General features: G+C 46.3%; 1 protein-coding gene across 1 annotated transcript in view; it reads right to left on the bottom strand.

Annotated features, from left to right (window-relative positions):
* pde4a (phosphodiesterase 4A, cAMP-specific) overlaps positions 1 to 16,953 on the bottom strand; it is a 41,139-nt gene extending 24,186 nt beyond the window's left edge. The window contains exon 1 of the mRNA XM_062408007.1: positions 15,726 to 16,953. Coding sequence (XP_062263991.1) covers positions 15,726 to 16,021 — 296 coding nt within the window. The 5' untranslated portion in view covers positions 16,022 to 16,953. The remainder of the gene's footprint in view (positions 1 to 15,725) is intronic.
* Between the last annotated feature and the right edge of the window lie 250 nt (positions 16,954 to 17,203).

The following is a 17,203-nucleotide window of genomic DNA, read 5'->3' as shown; positions in this document are numbered from 1 at the left end:
AGTACGTTGCACAAGAGGCCGGAGATCTGAAGGGAAAGCGCTGGCGCCACGCCACATGGGCAAAGAGAGGGCATCTGGCCACGGGAGCTTCACAGAGGCAGGGATAAGAATAAAGTGATGACACATGAGGAGAATAAAAGACAGGACAAGTGAACAGGGACACGGGTCAGTGCGACACCGACAGACCGCCAAGGGCCACTGGTGAAATGACCTAATCTTTTATCACCAACTTTATGCAATTATATAATCTTCTGCAGTTGTCACAATCGCAGCCATTCCACAACTTCAAATTGTGTATCCGAGCTCTGTGACTTCTCGTGACCTGGGTGCTGAACGCTCATTAAGCCCGTCAAATTACTCGAGTTAAGAAACATCATTATCTCATTAGCATACTTCCCAGCATTCATCGCATTTCAAATTAGAGATCTCCAGAAACTCTCTCTGTCCTCCAGTGCGTGACAGCGGCTTGTTGTGAGTCTTTTCATGCATGGATCTCAGATGAGTCAGATATTTCCTCATATTAAAAAATGAAAACAATGATAAGTCCAACCACAATATAAATCCCCTCCAACCCCTCCCTCCACATTCTTAGTGCGGCGGTGACGTCCATGTTTCAGTATAATGCCGCACCGAATCCGGCTGTGCACAGTATAATATGTATATTGAATATAACAACCCTGAGTGCATCATCGCTGAAAGGACTAATGCAACAGGGAAGTAAATCTGACTTGAAGCTCTTGCTCTTGGCTTTCAATAGCTTAGGTTTATCTTTAACCCTTGAGTTCTACATTAAAATAACCAATGACCACAGAGAACAAGAAGCTCCTCTGCTTGATCAGTTAACAAAGTATGCTGTCTGGTTATTTATATTTTTAAGGTTCTTTAGGGGCCCTGACGTTCCTTCAGCCCATATATTCTCTGACCACCGTCCCCTCCCTTGATCTTTTCTGCTCTAGGCGTAGCTTCTCCCACCCATCCATCCCTCAGTCGCGCTGTGCTGAGATCACAGAGCCGGAGATTACAGCAGATTATCCTGCGCACAGGATCACCAAAACCAACTCCGGGTGGCCGAACAGAAAGCCGGCCTCTGAAAGCGCAGAACACACGCCGTTCAGGAAGAACCCCGAGGGATTGGCCACAATCACACACCTGGCAAATGCAACAGGAAAAGGGATTTATTCGATGGGCTACAGTAGACAGGATAATCAGCCTTTATTCTGCAGAGCAACAGGCCCTCCACATTGTGAAAGGAGAGGCCTCCTAATCTATTAATGCACTGTACAAAACAAATTCTACCCTCATTGAGCGGCTAACGTCAGACACGATAAGCTCGTAGCTGTGGTTTGCTTTCACCTAATGATTTCTTTGGGCTCCTTTGCGGTTTGTAGCCTTCAACCCACCAGAGGCGTCCATCACTTTGCATCACCATCAGTAGATCTCTGAACTCAGGGGAGTCTCTCCCCCGGTGGAGGCCGACTCATCCTGTCGCCGCTGTGTCGCCTCTACAAGTTGCTTGAATTTCAACTCTGTTTGGATGCAACTTTGTGACGTGGCCTCTCTGCACAGCACAGAAGCTGATGTGTGTTAGATTCCAAATGCAAAAATACATTGAAGTCAGACATGCAGACGTTTTGTGGTTAGTTTGGATCTGTACAACAGCACATTGTTAAATGGATTGCATTTACAATGCCATTTTTTGTCTTAGATCGCAAACACACATTGATACAGTGCTCCACTAATACACTCACACACACGTTACATCTGGGCCAATCTCGGAGCCCATCGATTATCATCTGATGACAAATTAGCCTCTGCAGGCAACAGCCAATATTTTGGGGCTTACATTCATCGTACACTGTTTCTCCAGCTAGTTTCGTTATTGTCACAGTCGAACGTTTTCTCTGCACAAAACACAAACACCAATACTTTTATGCTGGTGTTTTAAGCCCAGATGACATTTTAGCTAATCTTTAAAAACAGCTATTTGCATACGATTGATTTTGGTCGATGTGTTCCGCCTCTTTTGCTCTCCACACAGGCTGTTTACCTGTGGGCAACCAAAGCCTGCTTGAATGGGATTGGTCAAACTAGAAAAAATGGTTTCCAGCCGTAAAATCTAGTCCCTCGCCTACAGATTCTGTACATTCACATGAAAAATATGTAAAGAGGGATCACACATCAGAGGCAATTTGAGGCTCAGTATTATTGCCCGAGGACACGTCTTCCTGCATGTCTTCCCTGATGATGTTCTGCCAGGACTGTATTGCAGCCATCTTGAGATCATGCCGTTTTTTGTTGGCCTTTTCGCTGTCAGTCTGCTCCTCAGGAAGTGAAACACATGCTCAGTGGCACTAAGGTCAGCTGGCTGACTTGGCCAGTCTAGTATCATTTACCGTTAAGCCATAAAAAAACTGAACCATGTCTCCGCTGCTGATGTTCCCTAAAATTAAGTGACTGTGAGAAAAGTGTTCACCCCAAAGAGATCAATACAGCTGAAGGTCACCACTTGAATTCATAGTCACCATCTCTGGGTAAAGCCAGTGGAAAGAGAAAAAACTGTTTTCAGAGCGCAGTGGGTTTCTGGCACTGTTGTTGTTGTTGTTGTTGTCTCCTGCAGTTTTACTGTATTTATTAGAAACAGGGGTCAGCAAGGTCAGCACTGCTCCACAGAATGGTTGAATTGTTTTCTCTCTGTCTTTTATTTTTATCCGTCCATCAATATTTGTGTCTCTCTCGTTCTCTCTACTTCCTCTGGCCACATGCAAGATGGTTAATTACCTCTGTATTATGTCTTTGTCCCTGTCCCTTGGTTTGTTTGCAAAGGCTACAGAATGGATAAAAACTTGGTTGAAGGATGAGCTAAGAAAGTACCCATAACAACACAACATTTTTTTCCGTGGATCCGGACTAAATGGTCAATCTATCTTCCATCCACTTTCTCCACTTTGCCCTTGATAAAGTTTTTAGATATCCAGAAGAAAGCAAATATCTCCGGGTGAAAAGGCAGTGACACACACATGGAAGACAGACGAAGATGTCAAGAGAGTTCGTGGTGATAAGAGCCGACACGGTGTCAAGAAAATCAATTCAAAGTTGGGATCTTAAACTTTTTCTTTTTACTTATCTTTGTGTATTTTTGACATTTTGCCCAATTCCCCAGGGAATAATTTGTTGATCTTGATACAAAACTCTGATACATTTAATTAAGGGACCGCTGGCCCCTCGGCGTTAATTTGTGCTCTATTAAGTATCATTCTGGTTAAAGCTGAGTTAGGGTACACCCAGTGCCAGCAGACACTCGTCTTCCTCCTTGCTCCCTCCTCCTCTCCTCTCTTTTCGTCCTTCTTGCACCAAAGAGCTCCTTATGCTTTTATATGTAAATCCCCTCTGTCACCCCGGAGGCCCTTTAGTGTGAAAAGGTAAGTGTTCAAAAATCGTGACTCCCCAACACCCAGACTCTTTCTATATAACCAGACTTCCATTTCCCGAATGTCAGGGGCGTAACCGGTTTGTTTAATAAGAATTATTCCTCTCGAGAAGCACCTTGTAGATTTGTGATACAGGAGCGCCGCTGCATTTCTCCTCCTCTCTGCTGCTGTGGCGTCTGAGGCTGGGCTTAAACAGATGGATCAGCTGACAGAGAGAGCCATCCTGAGAGAGGACAGATGGAGAGACGTGTTCACTCGCTGCTCCGTCTAGCTTCCTGCCACTCGTATCCAGATAAATTAGGAGTTGAGAGGCAAACTCCTCCACGTAAGGAGAAACTGCTTTCCAGTAGCAAGAGCAATAAAACAATATTGATTTTCTTTTGATTTTTAATGGAGTTGGGGGGGGGGGGAGCGGAATTAAAGTTGTATCCAGCTGAATGCTGCCTAATCAACTAGATTTTGATTGCACTGACCCGCATCCCTAGAAAGTGGAAGAATGCACAAAACCAAATTAGTGCACATTGTGGAAGAGAGATGACGAGAAAAGAGATGAACTGAGCGAAGCTGGAAATGTGATCGAGGCGGACTCTGGAAAGTGTAGTGGAATCGCTGGCGTCTGTACTATACCACCAAATCCATAACCCCCCCCCACACACATGGCACATTATTTTTAGCGCATCACCCTATCTCCGAGATGGAGCGAGTAACTCCCTCTCTGCAGGCTTGGGATGCTGGGCCTCTTTTATTTTAATCCAGGCTCTGAAGAGAAGAGAAGTGTGAGTCATCCAGAGCTACCTTTGTGTCACTGTGGCTCTGTTCCTCCTCACCATCTCACTATCTTTCCCTCCATCTTTTTCTCCTCTCTGTCTTTTCACTCAGTCTGCCACCTTCGGTTGACGTAAAAGTCTTTCTATCTGTACGTCTGTCTCTCCATCTCCATCCATCCATCCGTCAGTCTATCCACCAACCACCTAACTATCTATCAATCTATCTATCCATCCATCCATCTATTTGTCTCTCCAGCCGACAATATATCCATCCATCCGTCTATCTGTCTATATATCCATCTATTTATCCATCCATCTATCTATCCATCTCTCTATCCATCCATCCATCAATCTAACCTATTCATCCATTCGTCCGTCTTTCTACCTCTCTCGCCATCTTCCCTTATCCATCCATCCATCTATCTATTTAGACACGTTTCCATGCTCTGAAATCTGCACATCCTTTATGTCATATTTAATCTATTGAATCAAATCTCGAAGTGAGACGCAAACTAATAAGCAGTCTTGGCACCCACTCCGTCATGCCTATTCCCTCGCACAAAGATGGTTGGCTGCGTATTACCCCAGAATGATAGATAATTACCGCCATAATGTGGTACAAAGAGAAAGAGAAATGCTGGGCAGGATGCAGCTGAGTGAGGAAGCATACAGGGCTGATTTCAACACACCGTGAAATGGTCCATTTAGCCCGATGCTCTGAACCGTCCTCTAATCTGGGTTCGTCAGACAACCCCCTACTTCACATTACACATGCTTACGTGATCTATTGTTGTAATAAAAATATAGATAACAACAGCTCTGAATTATCCTGTTTTCGATAACACACCCCGTGATGCATAATGTGCATTGGTTACACAAGAAAATGAAGAAGAGTTTCCATTTCTCTGCTAAATCCAAGCCTCTGTATTTTGTGTTGAGGTAAATTACATCCCTGGAGATACAATATACTATAAATTTAACAAGGACAATTAGCAAAACTGTACCCCAATTACAGTGCTGTTTTAATTGGCCTTAAGCGGGAGAATCACGTTAGTTAGAGAACAATAAGAGAATCTGTGTGATTATCCTAGATAGCAGTTAGATGTCATTAGTGAGAAAAAAAAAGCTCAGGATTATCTGTGTGGATTAATTGGTCCTGAAACTGCCTCAGGGCCGTTGCCTTGCAGCGGGGCTGTGAACGCAACATATTTCTCTGATAACTCGATCTGTCTGTAATTTTTTTCATTTGTATTCTTATGTCATTCGCTGCCCTGACGTCCTTCAAATTCTTCCTTTTTGTTAAGCAGAAGCCCTACAGTTTCAGACATGGTCACAAATAGAGTTAAAATGCGGCCTTTTCGTTTCCACTTCCTCTCCTCGTGATACGCCACGTCACAGCAGCAGCTTGGACCGCTCAGCATCTGTCTGACTTCATTTCACGTCACATTGGAGAGGACAGACCTGACCACTTGTCCTGTCCACTCACTTGAACGCTTTGTTATGTAAATGTAGTGTCAAACGCAGGGAAGAGGACTGCGGCCCTGAGGTTGCCAAAGTAATATGTCAACCAAACCGGAAATGCTGGATGTGATTGAATGCAAAAGAAGCCCAGCTCCTGTTGTCTTTCCTTTTCTTGGACCACTAATGAATGTCTTCTTTTGACAAGTGTTAGATGTTCGGCTAAGATGTTGATCGTGTTAGAATTCCCTGCTAATGGGATCAGAAGCAGGAGATGAATAACAATATTTATCAGCTGAGAATCCTGTGAACCTGGGGAGGCAAGTGCTCCCTGACTGCTGGCAAAATGATGGAGGGAGAAGCTCTGATTGAATAATGAGGCCTCGGCGTCGTGGTAGGAGAGGCGGCGAGAGTCCAGCAGACCGTTCCAAACCGTCAGAGTCGGGCTGTGAGACTCAGCAGTATGTCCAAACAGAATGGATGTCTCCCACTCTGCCTGTCCCCAGACGTAAAGGCATTCGCACAAGCACATGCTCGCACACCGGCGCTCAGCCACAGCGGCCGTGCCAGTTGGGCTCTCTGTCTGCCGCACACACACGGGCTGCGTGCACTGTGGTCGACTCTCACTTTTCCACTGGCAGCAGCAGCGCGGAAACTACTGGAAAGTCGGGAAGCAAAGTTCGGGACTATTTTGAGCCAGTGGACAGAACTTCCTGATGGCGCAATTGAATGGTGACAAACGCTTCACCGTCGTGATAAGCACATCTTTCTGAGATGCCCAGCGGGGTGCAGAATGAGGACATTACACACAAACTCTCACAAGTCCTTCACATATAAATACACACTAACGTACACGCACACACACTTACATGCATGCAAACGCACACTGACATTCTGATGCACAACCAAATGTTCCTGCAAGGGCTCTAACGTAGCATGCAGAAGCAGCCACTCTCAATATCTGCCTTATACATATTGAAACACAGAATGGAAACTGAAATAAAGCTCAATAAAACACTGGGAGCTGAGGCTGGTTTGGTTTAATCTCATTACACTGAGAGCCCGGGGCTTCTCTCCCCCCCTATTTATAGCACCCTAAGAGGAGGGGGGCAGGCCTTCATGTACACAACATATCTGGCCTGTGCAACCAAGGCTGTGAGCGACAAGGGCCTCGGCCAATCAGAGGGAGGTCTTGCGTCAAATTTGGTGCGACAAAATACACAATTGCCAGAGACCTGTGATGACAGCCGCCCTCCTTCCATATTCTCCAGACACATGGGCGCCTTCTCCTTTGCCACGTTTACCTTCTGTTATTCTCCGCTCAACCTTATCTTCACACCTTCTCCCCGGCGTCGACCTCCCTCATTCCACCTGTTTCCTGCAAAGGAATTGGCTCAGGGGTTTTCTCACATTAAAGGGGGGGGGGTGTTTTCGTGGCCTGGAACACCCGCTTCTTCTCTTTTTCCTTTTCCTCTTCTGCCGCTGCCACGAAACAGGGACGTTTCACTGGTATCTTCTTGCATTTGAACTGAGCTCGAGGATGGAAATTCTTCAATTGATCGAGCAGATTTCCCCCCACTTTCCAGTCTGTGGCTATGCAGACTATGCTGATGCAAACACACACACGGATTAGGTGTCCTTGCTCAGGGACACTCTGAAACTTTGGCTGGCCGTTGACAGAACTGTGGATTGCACCAGAAACCTTTCAAGTTCTTCCTGGAAAAAACTGCCGGCAACAACATTGAGGGGCTCAGAGGAGAAAAGCCGCGTGGAGCGAGAGAGGACCCAATTCTGATCTTCTCGAAGGAAACCTCTCACGATGAAAAAAATAACCCATCCACACAACTGATCGCACCAATAACCCCCCCCCCCCTTTGATACACACATGAGAGAGAGAGAGAGAGAGAGAGAGAGAGACCCCCCCCCCCCACACACACACACACAAGTTTAAAGATACCTCCCTAAATCCTTCAGGCCATGTTTCTTTCCCCCTCTCTGCCCTCCAACAGCCTCAATGCTGAGTGTTGATGTGCGAGCGAGTGCGTGACCTACAAGAAACGGGCTCACTGCTCTGACAGGATAGGTTATGCTCACACATTGATCGAGCAGAGGTCAGGAGCTGGAGCAGAGGCTACGAGCGGAAACAGAGGTGTGCATCCGCCTGTGCACCTCCCCGTCAGTCGCCTATTCATCATAAGCTGCCTCGTTCTCGAGCCCAAACCTCGCTGCAGCTGCACAGTGTTTGCATGTGCTGTTTTCTTCACGTGTAAATATTTACGTTCCTCACTCAAACCCGCTGCATCTGTTTTATTTCGGTGGGTCACCGCATCGCTATGTTTCACTGGAAGGGGAATATTTACAAAGAATATTGAAATGAACTCATTTAAATGTATCTTGGATTAGTCATTAAGGTGAAAACGAGCATGCTTTTATGTTATTGTCTGTCTAGTTCCGATCACGTTTTCTCAGTCAGTTTTTCTTTTTTTTTTACTTCAGCAGTCCTTGTACACCAAGCATTCCGGTTTCATTTGTATTCTACAGCTTTGTAGAGGGTTTGTATATAACTTAATTTATGTGATTTTATTTCTAAAAACATGCCAGTTTTATGGCTGTTTGAGTGTTTTTTCAGATTTATGTAGTCATTAAAAAAAGAGCCAAATTCTCAACCCATAAAATCCTTCTGACTATAATATGCCAAAAAAAAGTTTATCCGATGTTCTGATTTCTGATCTGGACATTTGGTTGGTATTTAATCAGATAAAGCCTCATTTTCATATTGTTAAAAATGTTTCCTATATTTACCTATAGTGTCTTGCCTTTAGACAGTATTTCTATTCAACTGCATTTCAGAGGGAGGTAATGTAGAAAAAAAAAAACATGAAATAAATTCATAAAAAACAACATGTTACAGATTAAATTACTTACAAATTTATTGAATTTGCTCAGATCAATTTCGTCAGTAAGAATATAGGTCACTGGCAGGAGCCATATTTCCACATTAAGATACTCATGGTAAATTTTATTGACTTTTATTAAGATGTACTGCTGCTATTGAAGTAAAAATTTGGAAGAATACCTTTGCCGCCAAATGAACGATAATTAATACTTGCTGGCTGATTCGGTTTTCCTGTTTTCGAAATGAACCCACTATGAAAGATTTCGAGGCACATTTTGCCAAAGCCCTCGTTCTGTTATTGTTTTGATAGCGACTGAACATTATTTGCTGTTGTTTGCAGCCGTTGAGCTGAGTCAAAAAACATTTGCTGCCATATTTCTGTCCCAGGCATACTATGCTCGATATCTGCCAGCACTGTCTTTTCACAAATAATGATGTATTATATTGACAAGAATCAAAATGGAGGACTGAACAAAGCCTGGGCCGTCCTGCATCTGCTGGAATGGGGCCACAGTAGGATAAAGTCGTGTTTGACGAGGTAAGTGGGTGTTCAAGCCATCTGTCCCTCTTCATTAAACAGGACTGACACTCTATCACCATCATCCACTGAAGCTGACACTCTGCCAGCATATTTGGGCGAGAACACTGTCCCGGGGCGGGAGGTTTGGAAGAGGTAGCTCAGATGAGACGTTGGCATCAGCAATCAGCTGAGCGAGCAGGCGCTCTTCATCCGTGTCTGTCCGTGCCAAGTGCGGTCTCCAGGTGCGCTCCCTCATCCTCTTCAGTTCTGATTTGTTGTGAGTTCCTGATTCGAACCAGACTCTCCGTGTGCTCCCCTGACGCACCTCGCATTAGTCTGACACGCCGCTCTGCTCGACAGGTCCATGCCATTTGTTCTTTCTGCTCCACTGTGTGTGTGGGGGTCTGTGTGTGTGTGTGTGTGCTGCACTGACACACAGCTGACAGGAGGGTCTGTCAGCCTCAGTCACTTCAGACTGATGTGCACAGCACAGCAGCCTAAAGCACATTTCAGCAGGGTCGTCCCCTCGATGGCGTCACTCTGAGCCGCTGCATCAGAGACTGCAAGCTGTTTCTGAATTGTGTTGGTCGATCTCACCTACTGGGAAGGAAACACAACATCATTCACATATTTGTCTTGTGAGGGTATCTAAGGCAGAGCGAGCATCGGAGAAGCGCTTTCACTCTCTTGAAGCGAGAAACTCTCATTTTGAAATTGAATATGCGGCACATTTTGACATCTCGGCACTGAAGACATGGTTTGAAGTGGCTGACTTGATTACGCTAAATAGGTATTTTCCCTTTGCTTCCTCTTAGAGCCTATGGGCTTAAAGAATAAATTACTATTTCTGCTACTAAGAAGCTTTATTTTTTGTGTCAGATGAAAAATAACTCCACGGAAGGGTTCGCTCTGAATTCACACGGTGTGGTTTTGAGTGCATATTTTCATCTCACAGCGTAATTATTAACTGTTTTAGCTTCAAATAGACTGCTCTTTGATGTGCACGGCAGTTTGAACTCACTCTTTAAGAGGAGATGATTTTTCTTTTGTCAAATGATGAAGGTGTCTTTGTCTGAGAAATGGCTCAAACATTTATACATCAGTATTAGAATACCTTGAAGGAGGAGGCTAAGCTTCCATTCAGAATGTAAACTCTGCATAGCGATGGGCAGTTTACTCCACACTGGGCCCATGAAGGTTATGAGATTCGGATCTGGCTTTGACGGTGAGGGGGGGGGGACGACGACTCTGCAAGCAGTTAATGATCTTGGTGGACAAGAGAGGGAGAGCAGGATGAAATGATAAATTCACAACAGAGACGCTGTGTGCCTAATGCCGATGTACGCACGAACAAGGCCATCAGAGAAAATCTGGCAAGCTACGGGGAACTGGCGAAGACACAATGGAGCGACACAACTGAGAGCAGAGACAGAGACGAAATCGATACCCCCCCCTTTACAGTGGGGCGAAATGAAGCACAGGGTGGAGAGAGGAAATTCATTGATTACAGTCCATTTTATTTGAACAAAAGAGTGATCCAAACAGTATTATTTGATAGGAAGGAGCCAGCATGAAGCTTATCATAATCAAAATGGACATCTTGAGAGTGGGTAACAGCAGGAAACTACAATGGCACTTAGTGGAGCACCAGCCTCCGCCAGGGGCTAACAGTCCCCTCAGCGGCAGATCTAGGATTTTCAATCAGGGGCTATAAAGGGGCCAAAATTTACACAGAGGGGACAATACCCATCCAAAATACTGAATCAGTAAGATGCATAGTGAATCAGTCCTTCTTCACTGTTAGCTGTATAGCTTTAAGTAAAGCACCAGACCATTGCATTTAGAAATGTTTTCCTTTTTCAAACATTGTGTTCTTCAACAAAGCTTTGAAAATAAAAAAATATATTTTTTAAATTTATTGTCATTATTTATTATTAGTAACTAAGTGACTAGTTTGTTTTAAAAAATGAATCTGCTTTCAGATAGGGCCAGTGCCACTCACACTCAAAGATATCAGTTCTTTAAGGGGGCCTTTTTTTTACTTTCATCAAGATCCATAAATTATTCCCTTGGGAAACTGTGAAAATCGGACAAAAAATCTATCTCACAATGAGAACTCCTAGATCCACCCCCTGATCAAGATCTTTACCTGAATGTGGTCTCCCCTGACCCATAATGCTTCCTTCCACCTAAGGCTGGGGTATTCCATCCAGTAGTTTTTGCGTAATCTTGATATAATTTTTTTTTTTTAAAAGACTAGCATATCACCACTTTAAGGATTCAGTGTAAGAATTAATTAAAATGCAACGATGTCAGGGTCGACTCACGATGGAAACTGACTGCGAGTCGCCAGTGGCCTGAGTTTCTTGATGAGCCAGCCAGAGCCTGCACTCTCTGAGACAACGTGATGAGCGGAGAGCGGACACAAAGAAGGGCCTTGGATGACAGCTGCCTACCTTCCCTCTGAGCCGAGCAACCTGTTCGGTGTCATCGCTAACAGATCTCCAAGGGATGGGTGTCTCTGGGATCCGCCTGTGCCAACCCCGAAAAAGTGAGCGCCGCGCCAGTATACACGGACTGCCTCCAGACACTAATTAGCGGCGAGAGTAGCGGGGAAAGCACAGTGTATTCACAGAGGAGCGCGGTCTGTAGCTCAAACAGATGGTTCCACAGCACAAACCAGATAACAGGCCTATTACTTAACGCCATTAAAACACGTTTGTCGGGACGCTTCCTAAATACTCTCTCCGTGTGAGACTCTGTTTGTTTCCGGAGTGTGGGGACGTGACTGTATGATCGACGACAAAAAAATACTGCTGTTGTGCTAATTAACTGGAGCTGTACCTCGTTATGAACTAAATTATCGTGGCAACCGGCCAGACAGGCGGGAGAAGGAGCAGCTCCGGTGACGGATCAACGCTGGATTCTAGCTTGAAGAGAAGGCGGGGGGGGGGAGTGTAAAGAAAGGTTGAGGTGGTGGGTGAGGGGGGGGGCTGAACAGGAAAACCGACTCTGAACGTGTGGGCTTCTGAAAGTTCAGCGGACTCCAGTTCAGAGGCAGAGCTCGATTTAACATTCACTCTCTCACTTTCAGAACGCTGGTGAGCCGCAATGCACGTCCGGCCGCATCTGCCGCACACCGGCTACTTACACAGTCGACGCCGTCAAGTGGCTCCTTTTTTGGGTAAATTAAATCTATTCCACAGATGCACAAAACAAGTAACCATGGCAACAGAATCGCGGGGAAGAGGCTGCTCGGTGTCACTCTTTCATTTCGTTGCTGGAACTTCCCAGACCGCCACTGGCCTTGGGACCCGATGACTGATTCTCTCGTAGTAGCATGACCAAAAGACGGTCGCAAGAAAAGGCAGCGGGGGTGGGAAGAGGAGGCAGACTGACACTGTGAGGAGAAGGGGGGGGGGGAGCTGTTCATAAGACCGAGACAGAAATAGACAAGTGAGCTCAGTTTGCAGACAGTGATTCTCCAAACCATTATCCAAAACACAATTAACACCCAGAATCCCCCCCTTGTGAGCCATCCACCCCCAGATCTGGGACTGTGGGGAGGGGTTTCCATTTTCAGAGGCAACTTGAATATCGATTACAGTAGCACACACGACCGGCTTTTTCCTCTCCACCTTGTCCGAAAGAATTCCAGCAGCAGCTCTCAGGCTGATTGATCGTCCAAAGCCTCCTGATGAGGTGTGGACCAACTCCTCAGTGATTGAAAGGCCTTCGAGACACTAAGGTCATTCAGTTTCCAACCAATCAAGTACCAATTACTTTCTCCGGGTCACCAATAAAAAGTCAATTCACGTTACTTAGCTATAAAAACAATTTCATCTCGTTATATTTGCCATTATAATGACAAAGATGTTTTACGGGCCTAAATTTATAAAAACAGCACATCAGAATATTAAGTCACGTATTTTACTCAAACCCTAACCCTAACCCCATATTTATCGAGTAACTTAATCCCCAATCCCTTACGTCCCTTTACTGGATGTCCAGTGTAGAAAGTAGCTAACGGCTCCGAGACACTTTGTGTGGAGACAAGTCATGTTTCTCGACACGAAACACAAACCTATTTTTTGTAGGTGTTTGAGGTCCAGACAAGGTGTGGGATAATATCTATTAACACCTTTCTGTATATCAATGCAGTTCAATCTAAAAGTTGATAGTCGATGCATGTCAGTCACTGTGTTCCACCTCTTTTAAGCTCTCTACATGAACTGTTTACCTGCGGGGAGCCAAAGCCTGCTCAAACGTGATTGGTCAAACTAGAAACGGTGGCCCCGAAATCAGACTCTGCATATACACATTGATCCCAGGAATATCCTCAATATTTAAGGGTTTAGAGAAAATACATTCCCAGTGAGTGCATGTACATAAAAGCCTTTATAGCAGCAGTGAGAGGATATGTCATTGGAGCTGCTTATCACGGACTGGACTCGATGTGAGCTAGCCCTGAGCTAGAGACACAGAGCTGCTGGATCCACATAGATGTTCACGAAGCCAAGATCCAGCGAGGGGTTGAGGCCCCAAGCTCAACCCATTCCGAACGAATTCCACTTTTCGGACATAAGCAGACAGGCCGATTACACAATTGCTCCGATATGTAAAGAGGACGAAAGTAAGAAGAACACAGCGGAAATCCTCCCGGCCCTCCCACTGCCATGAGAACAGATGAAACAAGGCCTATATTGCAATCCATACAGGCTCCGGGTCAGACACTAACCTGTGCACAGCCCACTCATAAACACCTCCACACACACACACACCCCGCACACCCCGCACACCGTGCATATCACCACAACTCATGACAAAACATTCATCTACCGGCCTCCATTCCTCCACGCACCCTCAATCCTGTTTAGTGTGTGGCACAAACACCCACAGATCGCACACATCACCTCAGCAATGTACACACACAGACACACTGCACACATGAACACACTCACTAGAGTTCTAGCCAGCTTGGTGTGCTCTCAGAACTGAGCTTGTCAGAATCAAATTATCTCGCTCTCCCCCTCTCTTTCTCCCTCTCTGCCCTCTCATGGTTTTGCCGCCCACAGAAGGAGAAGGCCAGGCAGAGTCAGTCCCAATGCACTAAAGATTCGGGCTGTCTCAGTTTGTGAGTGTGTGTCTGTGTGTGTGTGTGTGTGTGTGTGTGTGTTTGTGTGTCCCGGGGACTAAAATACAAGTCAGCCCTTCCTCCAGTCAGCTGGAGTTGGCCCTTCTCCCAGGGGCCTGCCAGGAAGGCCGTCTGTGGCATTGAAAAATAAGAACTATCAACAACAAATAACAACAGTAGAGACAACAAGCAGGACTGAGACAATCCTCACAAGACCCACCGCACCCTCATTGATGCGTTATTAGTGGAATAATCCTGTTTCATGTGCAGCTCTTGTGGTAGGAGTAAATTTGGGCTTCACAGCGAGAAGAGTCGGAAGAAATCCAACATGAAAAATAACTTCCAGTCGCAGGAACATTTGGGGATTTCAGGCCACACAGAGGACAGAGTGAAAGAGGGAGCAGGCGAGGAACGTCAGCTTTCTCTCCCGAAACGGGGATACCCCCTTTGTTATGAAGTCACATAACCAACCAACCTAAATCCATCCCTTGTTGTACAGGTTTGACTCCTTAGATAAATAAAAAATACGCTTTTTGATAGGATATAACAAAAATATCCACGTGCTGCATTCAGTGTCTTGTTAAAAGGACAAATGGAGCAGTAAGAACAAAGTAATCATATCAAAATGTTACCGTTCCATGACTCACTTAATAAAATGTCTTTAATCTAATCTGCTTGATTAACATGCTCGGAGTAATTTAATTTAAGTGCTGGTCGAGTTGATCTAGCTGGCGGGGCTTAGGTATCGTGTAATTCTACCTTGTTTGTCTCCAGTATCTGTCAACGTCCTCACAGTGCAGTGATTTTTATTTATTTTCTTTTTACCGTCAGGGCCTATCTGATCTGAGAGCAGCCAATTAGAGGCCGAGAGCATCTGTATGACAGGGGCCTGCCACAAAAGTCCAGGAAACCCTTCAAAACTCTGTAACATCTCATTTATGGCATGGAGTCCAACTCAAGCTCCACTTCCTGGGGGGGGGGGGGGTCAAAGGTCAGCATCAGCTATTGCTTTGACAGGACTCGTCGTTAAGATTCAACCCAGTAGCTTTAACAGGGGTCCCAAGACCCCCCTGTGCAAACAACCTGGTAATGGCCTGGGCTGATGTGCGCACGGTGGCGGTATCTCAGTTGCGCACGCATGAATGCACCCACTCGACCTTTGGTGCCATTAAAGCCCCGGCGCCTAGTGTCTCTTATCAACCAACATGTTACTTGTGCCCCCTCCCAAAACTGTTACTGCTGTTTACAGATGCGGACCCTGCGTCTCGAGTGGGCGGTCTGGTTTGCGCTCCGTGCCCATCTGACACGGTCTCTCCAAAGACGCATAACGCATCAGCGCCGAAAACCCACGCGTCCCGCCTCCCGGTAGAAAGCGCTTCGTATCGGTTAACCCTTAAGGCACACTGCGTTATCACGCGCCCATTAAAATGCACCCCCTCCCCCCGGTTTACGCATATGCCTTGTGGGCTGTCATGAGCTATTATTGGGATGTTTGGAAAGCACACACTCGGCTCTCGCCTACCGTTTGTTCCCGACGCAATTTCCGATGGATGTGTTTGTGGTCCCGTGGAAAGAGGATGGCCAGGACATCCGAGACTTTTTCAGCCCCGGTCGGTCGCTCGTGTCCACGGCGTCGGAGCGCTCCATGTGCCGGACGTGGTGCCGGTCGGTGTCGGAGTAACCCCGGTGCTTGATTTTGATCGGGGTGCGGGGCTGTCTCCAGAGATGCTGCGGAGGCTTCAGAGTCGCCTGTCCTTCCCGGGGAACCGGGAGCGACAGGGACAGGCTCTTCTTCGGGCATGGTGGTGGTTCCATCATAGTGCAAAACACACGCAAAAAAAAACAACCAAGATCGATACCCTCGTAACTTATTGATTAGATAATATGGCTGTATTCACTTATTTCCAGCACAAAACGTCTCATGTCCCTCTCTGCCACTTGATCTCTGAGAGAGGACAGAACAAAGTGACCAAGTCCAGCACAGCCCAGATGTGAATCTTGTTTTGTGAAGAACATCAAAAACTGTCACAGTGGTTTTTCATGCCGGCTCGTCCAGAAACCATTCATCTCATTGTGTCCTGCGCTGATCCGCTTTATTTCAGCCCAGAATCCAAGAAGCTCTGCCGTGATCCTCGCCAGTCCTGCGGGCTCCTGGGGATGAGACGCCGGTCCTGCTGCTTCTCCTGAAGTTTGACGCTTCGTCGCCCATGGCGCAGAACGCGGATGAATGTCTTTATCTCGTAGGGTTTATTGCTTTTTATCAGCCACTTATTGCAGAGACGCACAGATCGCCGGCGCTGGCGTTTCTCCCCCTCTCTCGCTCTCTCTCCTTCTCTCTCTGGTATTTATATTAGTATTATTGCTGCCCGTTTGTTGCTCAGCTGAGCTCAAATCACCAAATCTACAAGCAATTTCCATAAAAAGTACTCAATCTGTCACGGTTCATGTGGAGCCACACGGCGCCTCCGTGCGCGCACACCCCGCTGAAGTCTCCAATAATTCCTCCATGGAGATGTTGGCTCCAGCGAATCCAAAAAGATGTTGAACTGGACTCAAGGTGCGTCCTCCACACAGACACTCATCCTTCCTTCAATAAAAGAGAAGAATGGTTGGATTGTGTCCAGCAAATACGCACACGATCCTTTGTCCTTTGCGATCCAGGTTTTGGATTTGGTCAGAATGCATCATAAAAAGACACAAACTGGTAATTGCGGAGATCCTGATCCGTGTGGGCCATCATCTCTCCATCCTCCCCATCCTCATATTCGCAGGAGTTCGACGACAAACATTGGCTTCACCACCACCTCTCCCTATATCTCTCTCTGTCTCCCTCTCCCTCTCTCTCCCGCCCTCCCTCCCTCACTCCCACTCCCTCTCCCTCTCTAGGTCCAGTCTATCTATGTGGTGGTTGGGTGGTGGTCCCCCCCAGTAATTTGGCAGCGTACTGGAGCGTTTCGAGATGTGCGTGCGTGCTGGTTGTTCACTGCGCATTTCACTCTT

This window comes from Platichthys flesus, chromosome 16 (assembly GCF_949316205.1).
Source record: "Platichthys flesus chromosome 16, fPlaFle2.1, whole genome shotgun sequence".
Taxonomy (NCBI): domain Eukaryota; kingdom Metazoa; phylum Chordata; class Actinopteri; order Pleuronectiformes; family Pleuronectidae; genus Platichthys; species Platichthys flesus.
The sequence above is the reverse complement of the archived record's forward strand: the minus strand, read 5'-3'. Positions and strand labels throughout refer to the sequence as shown.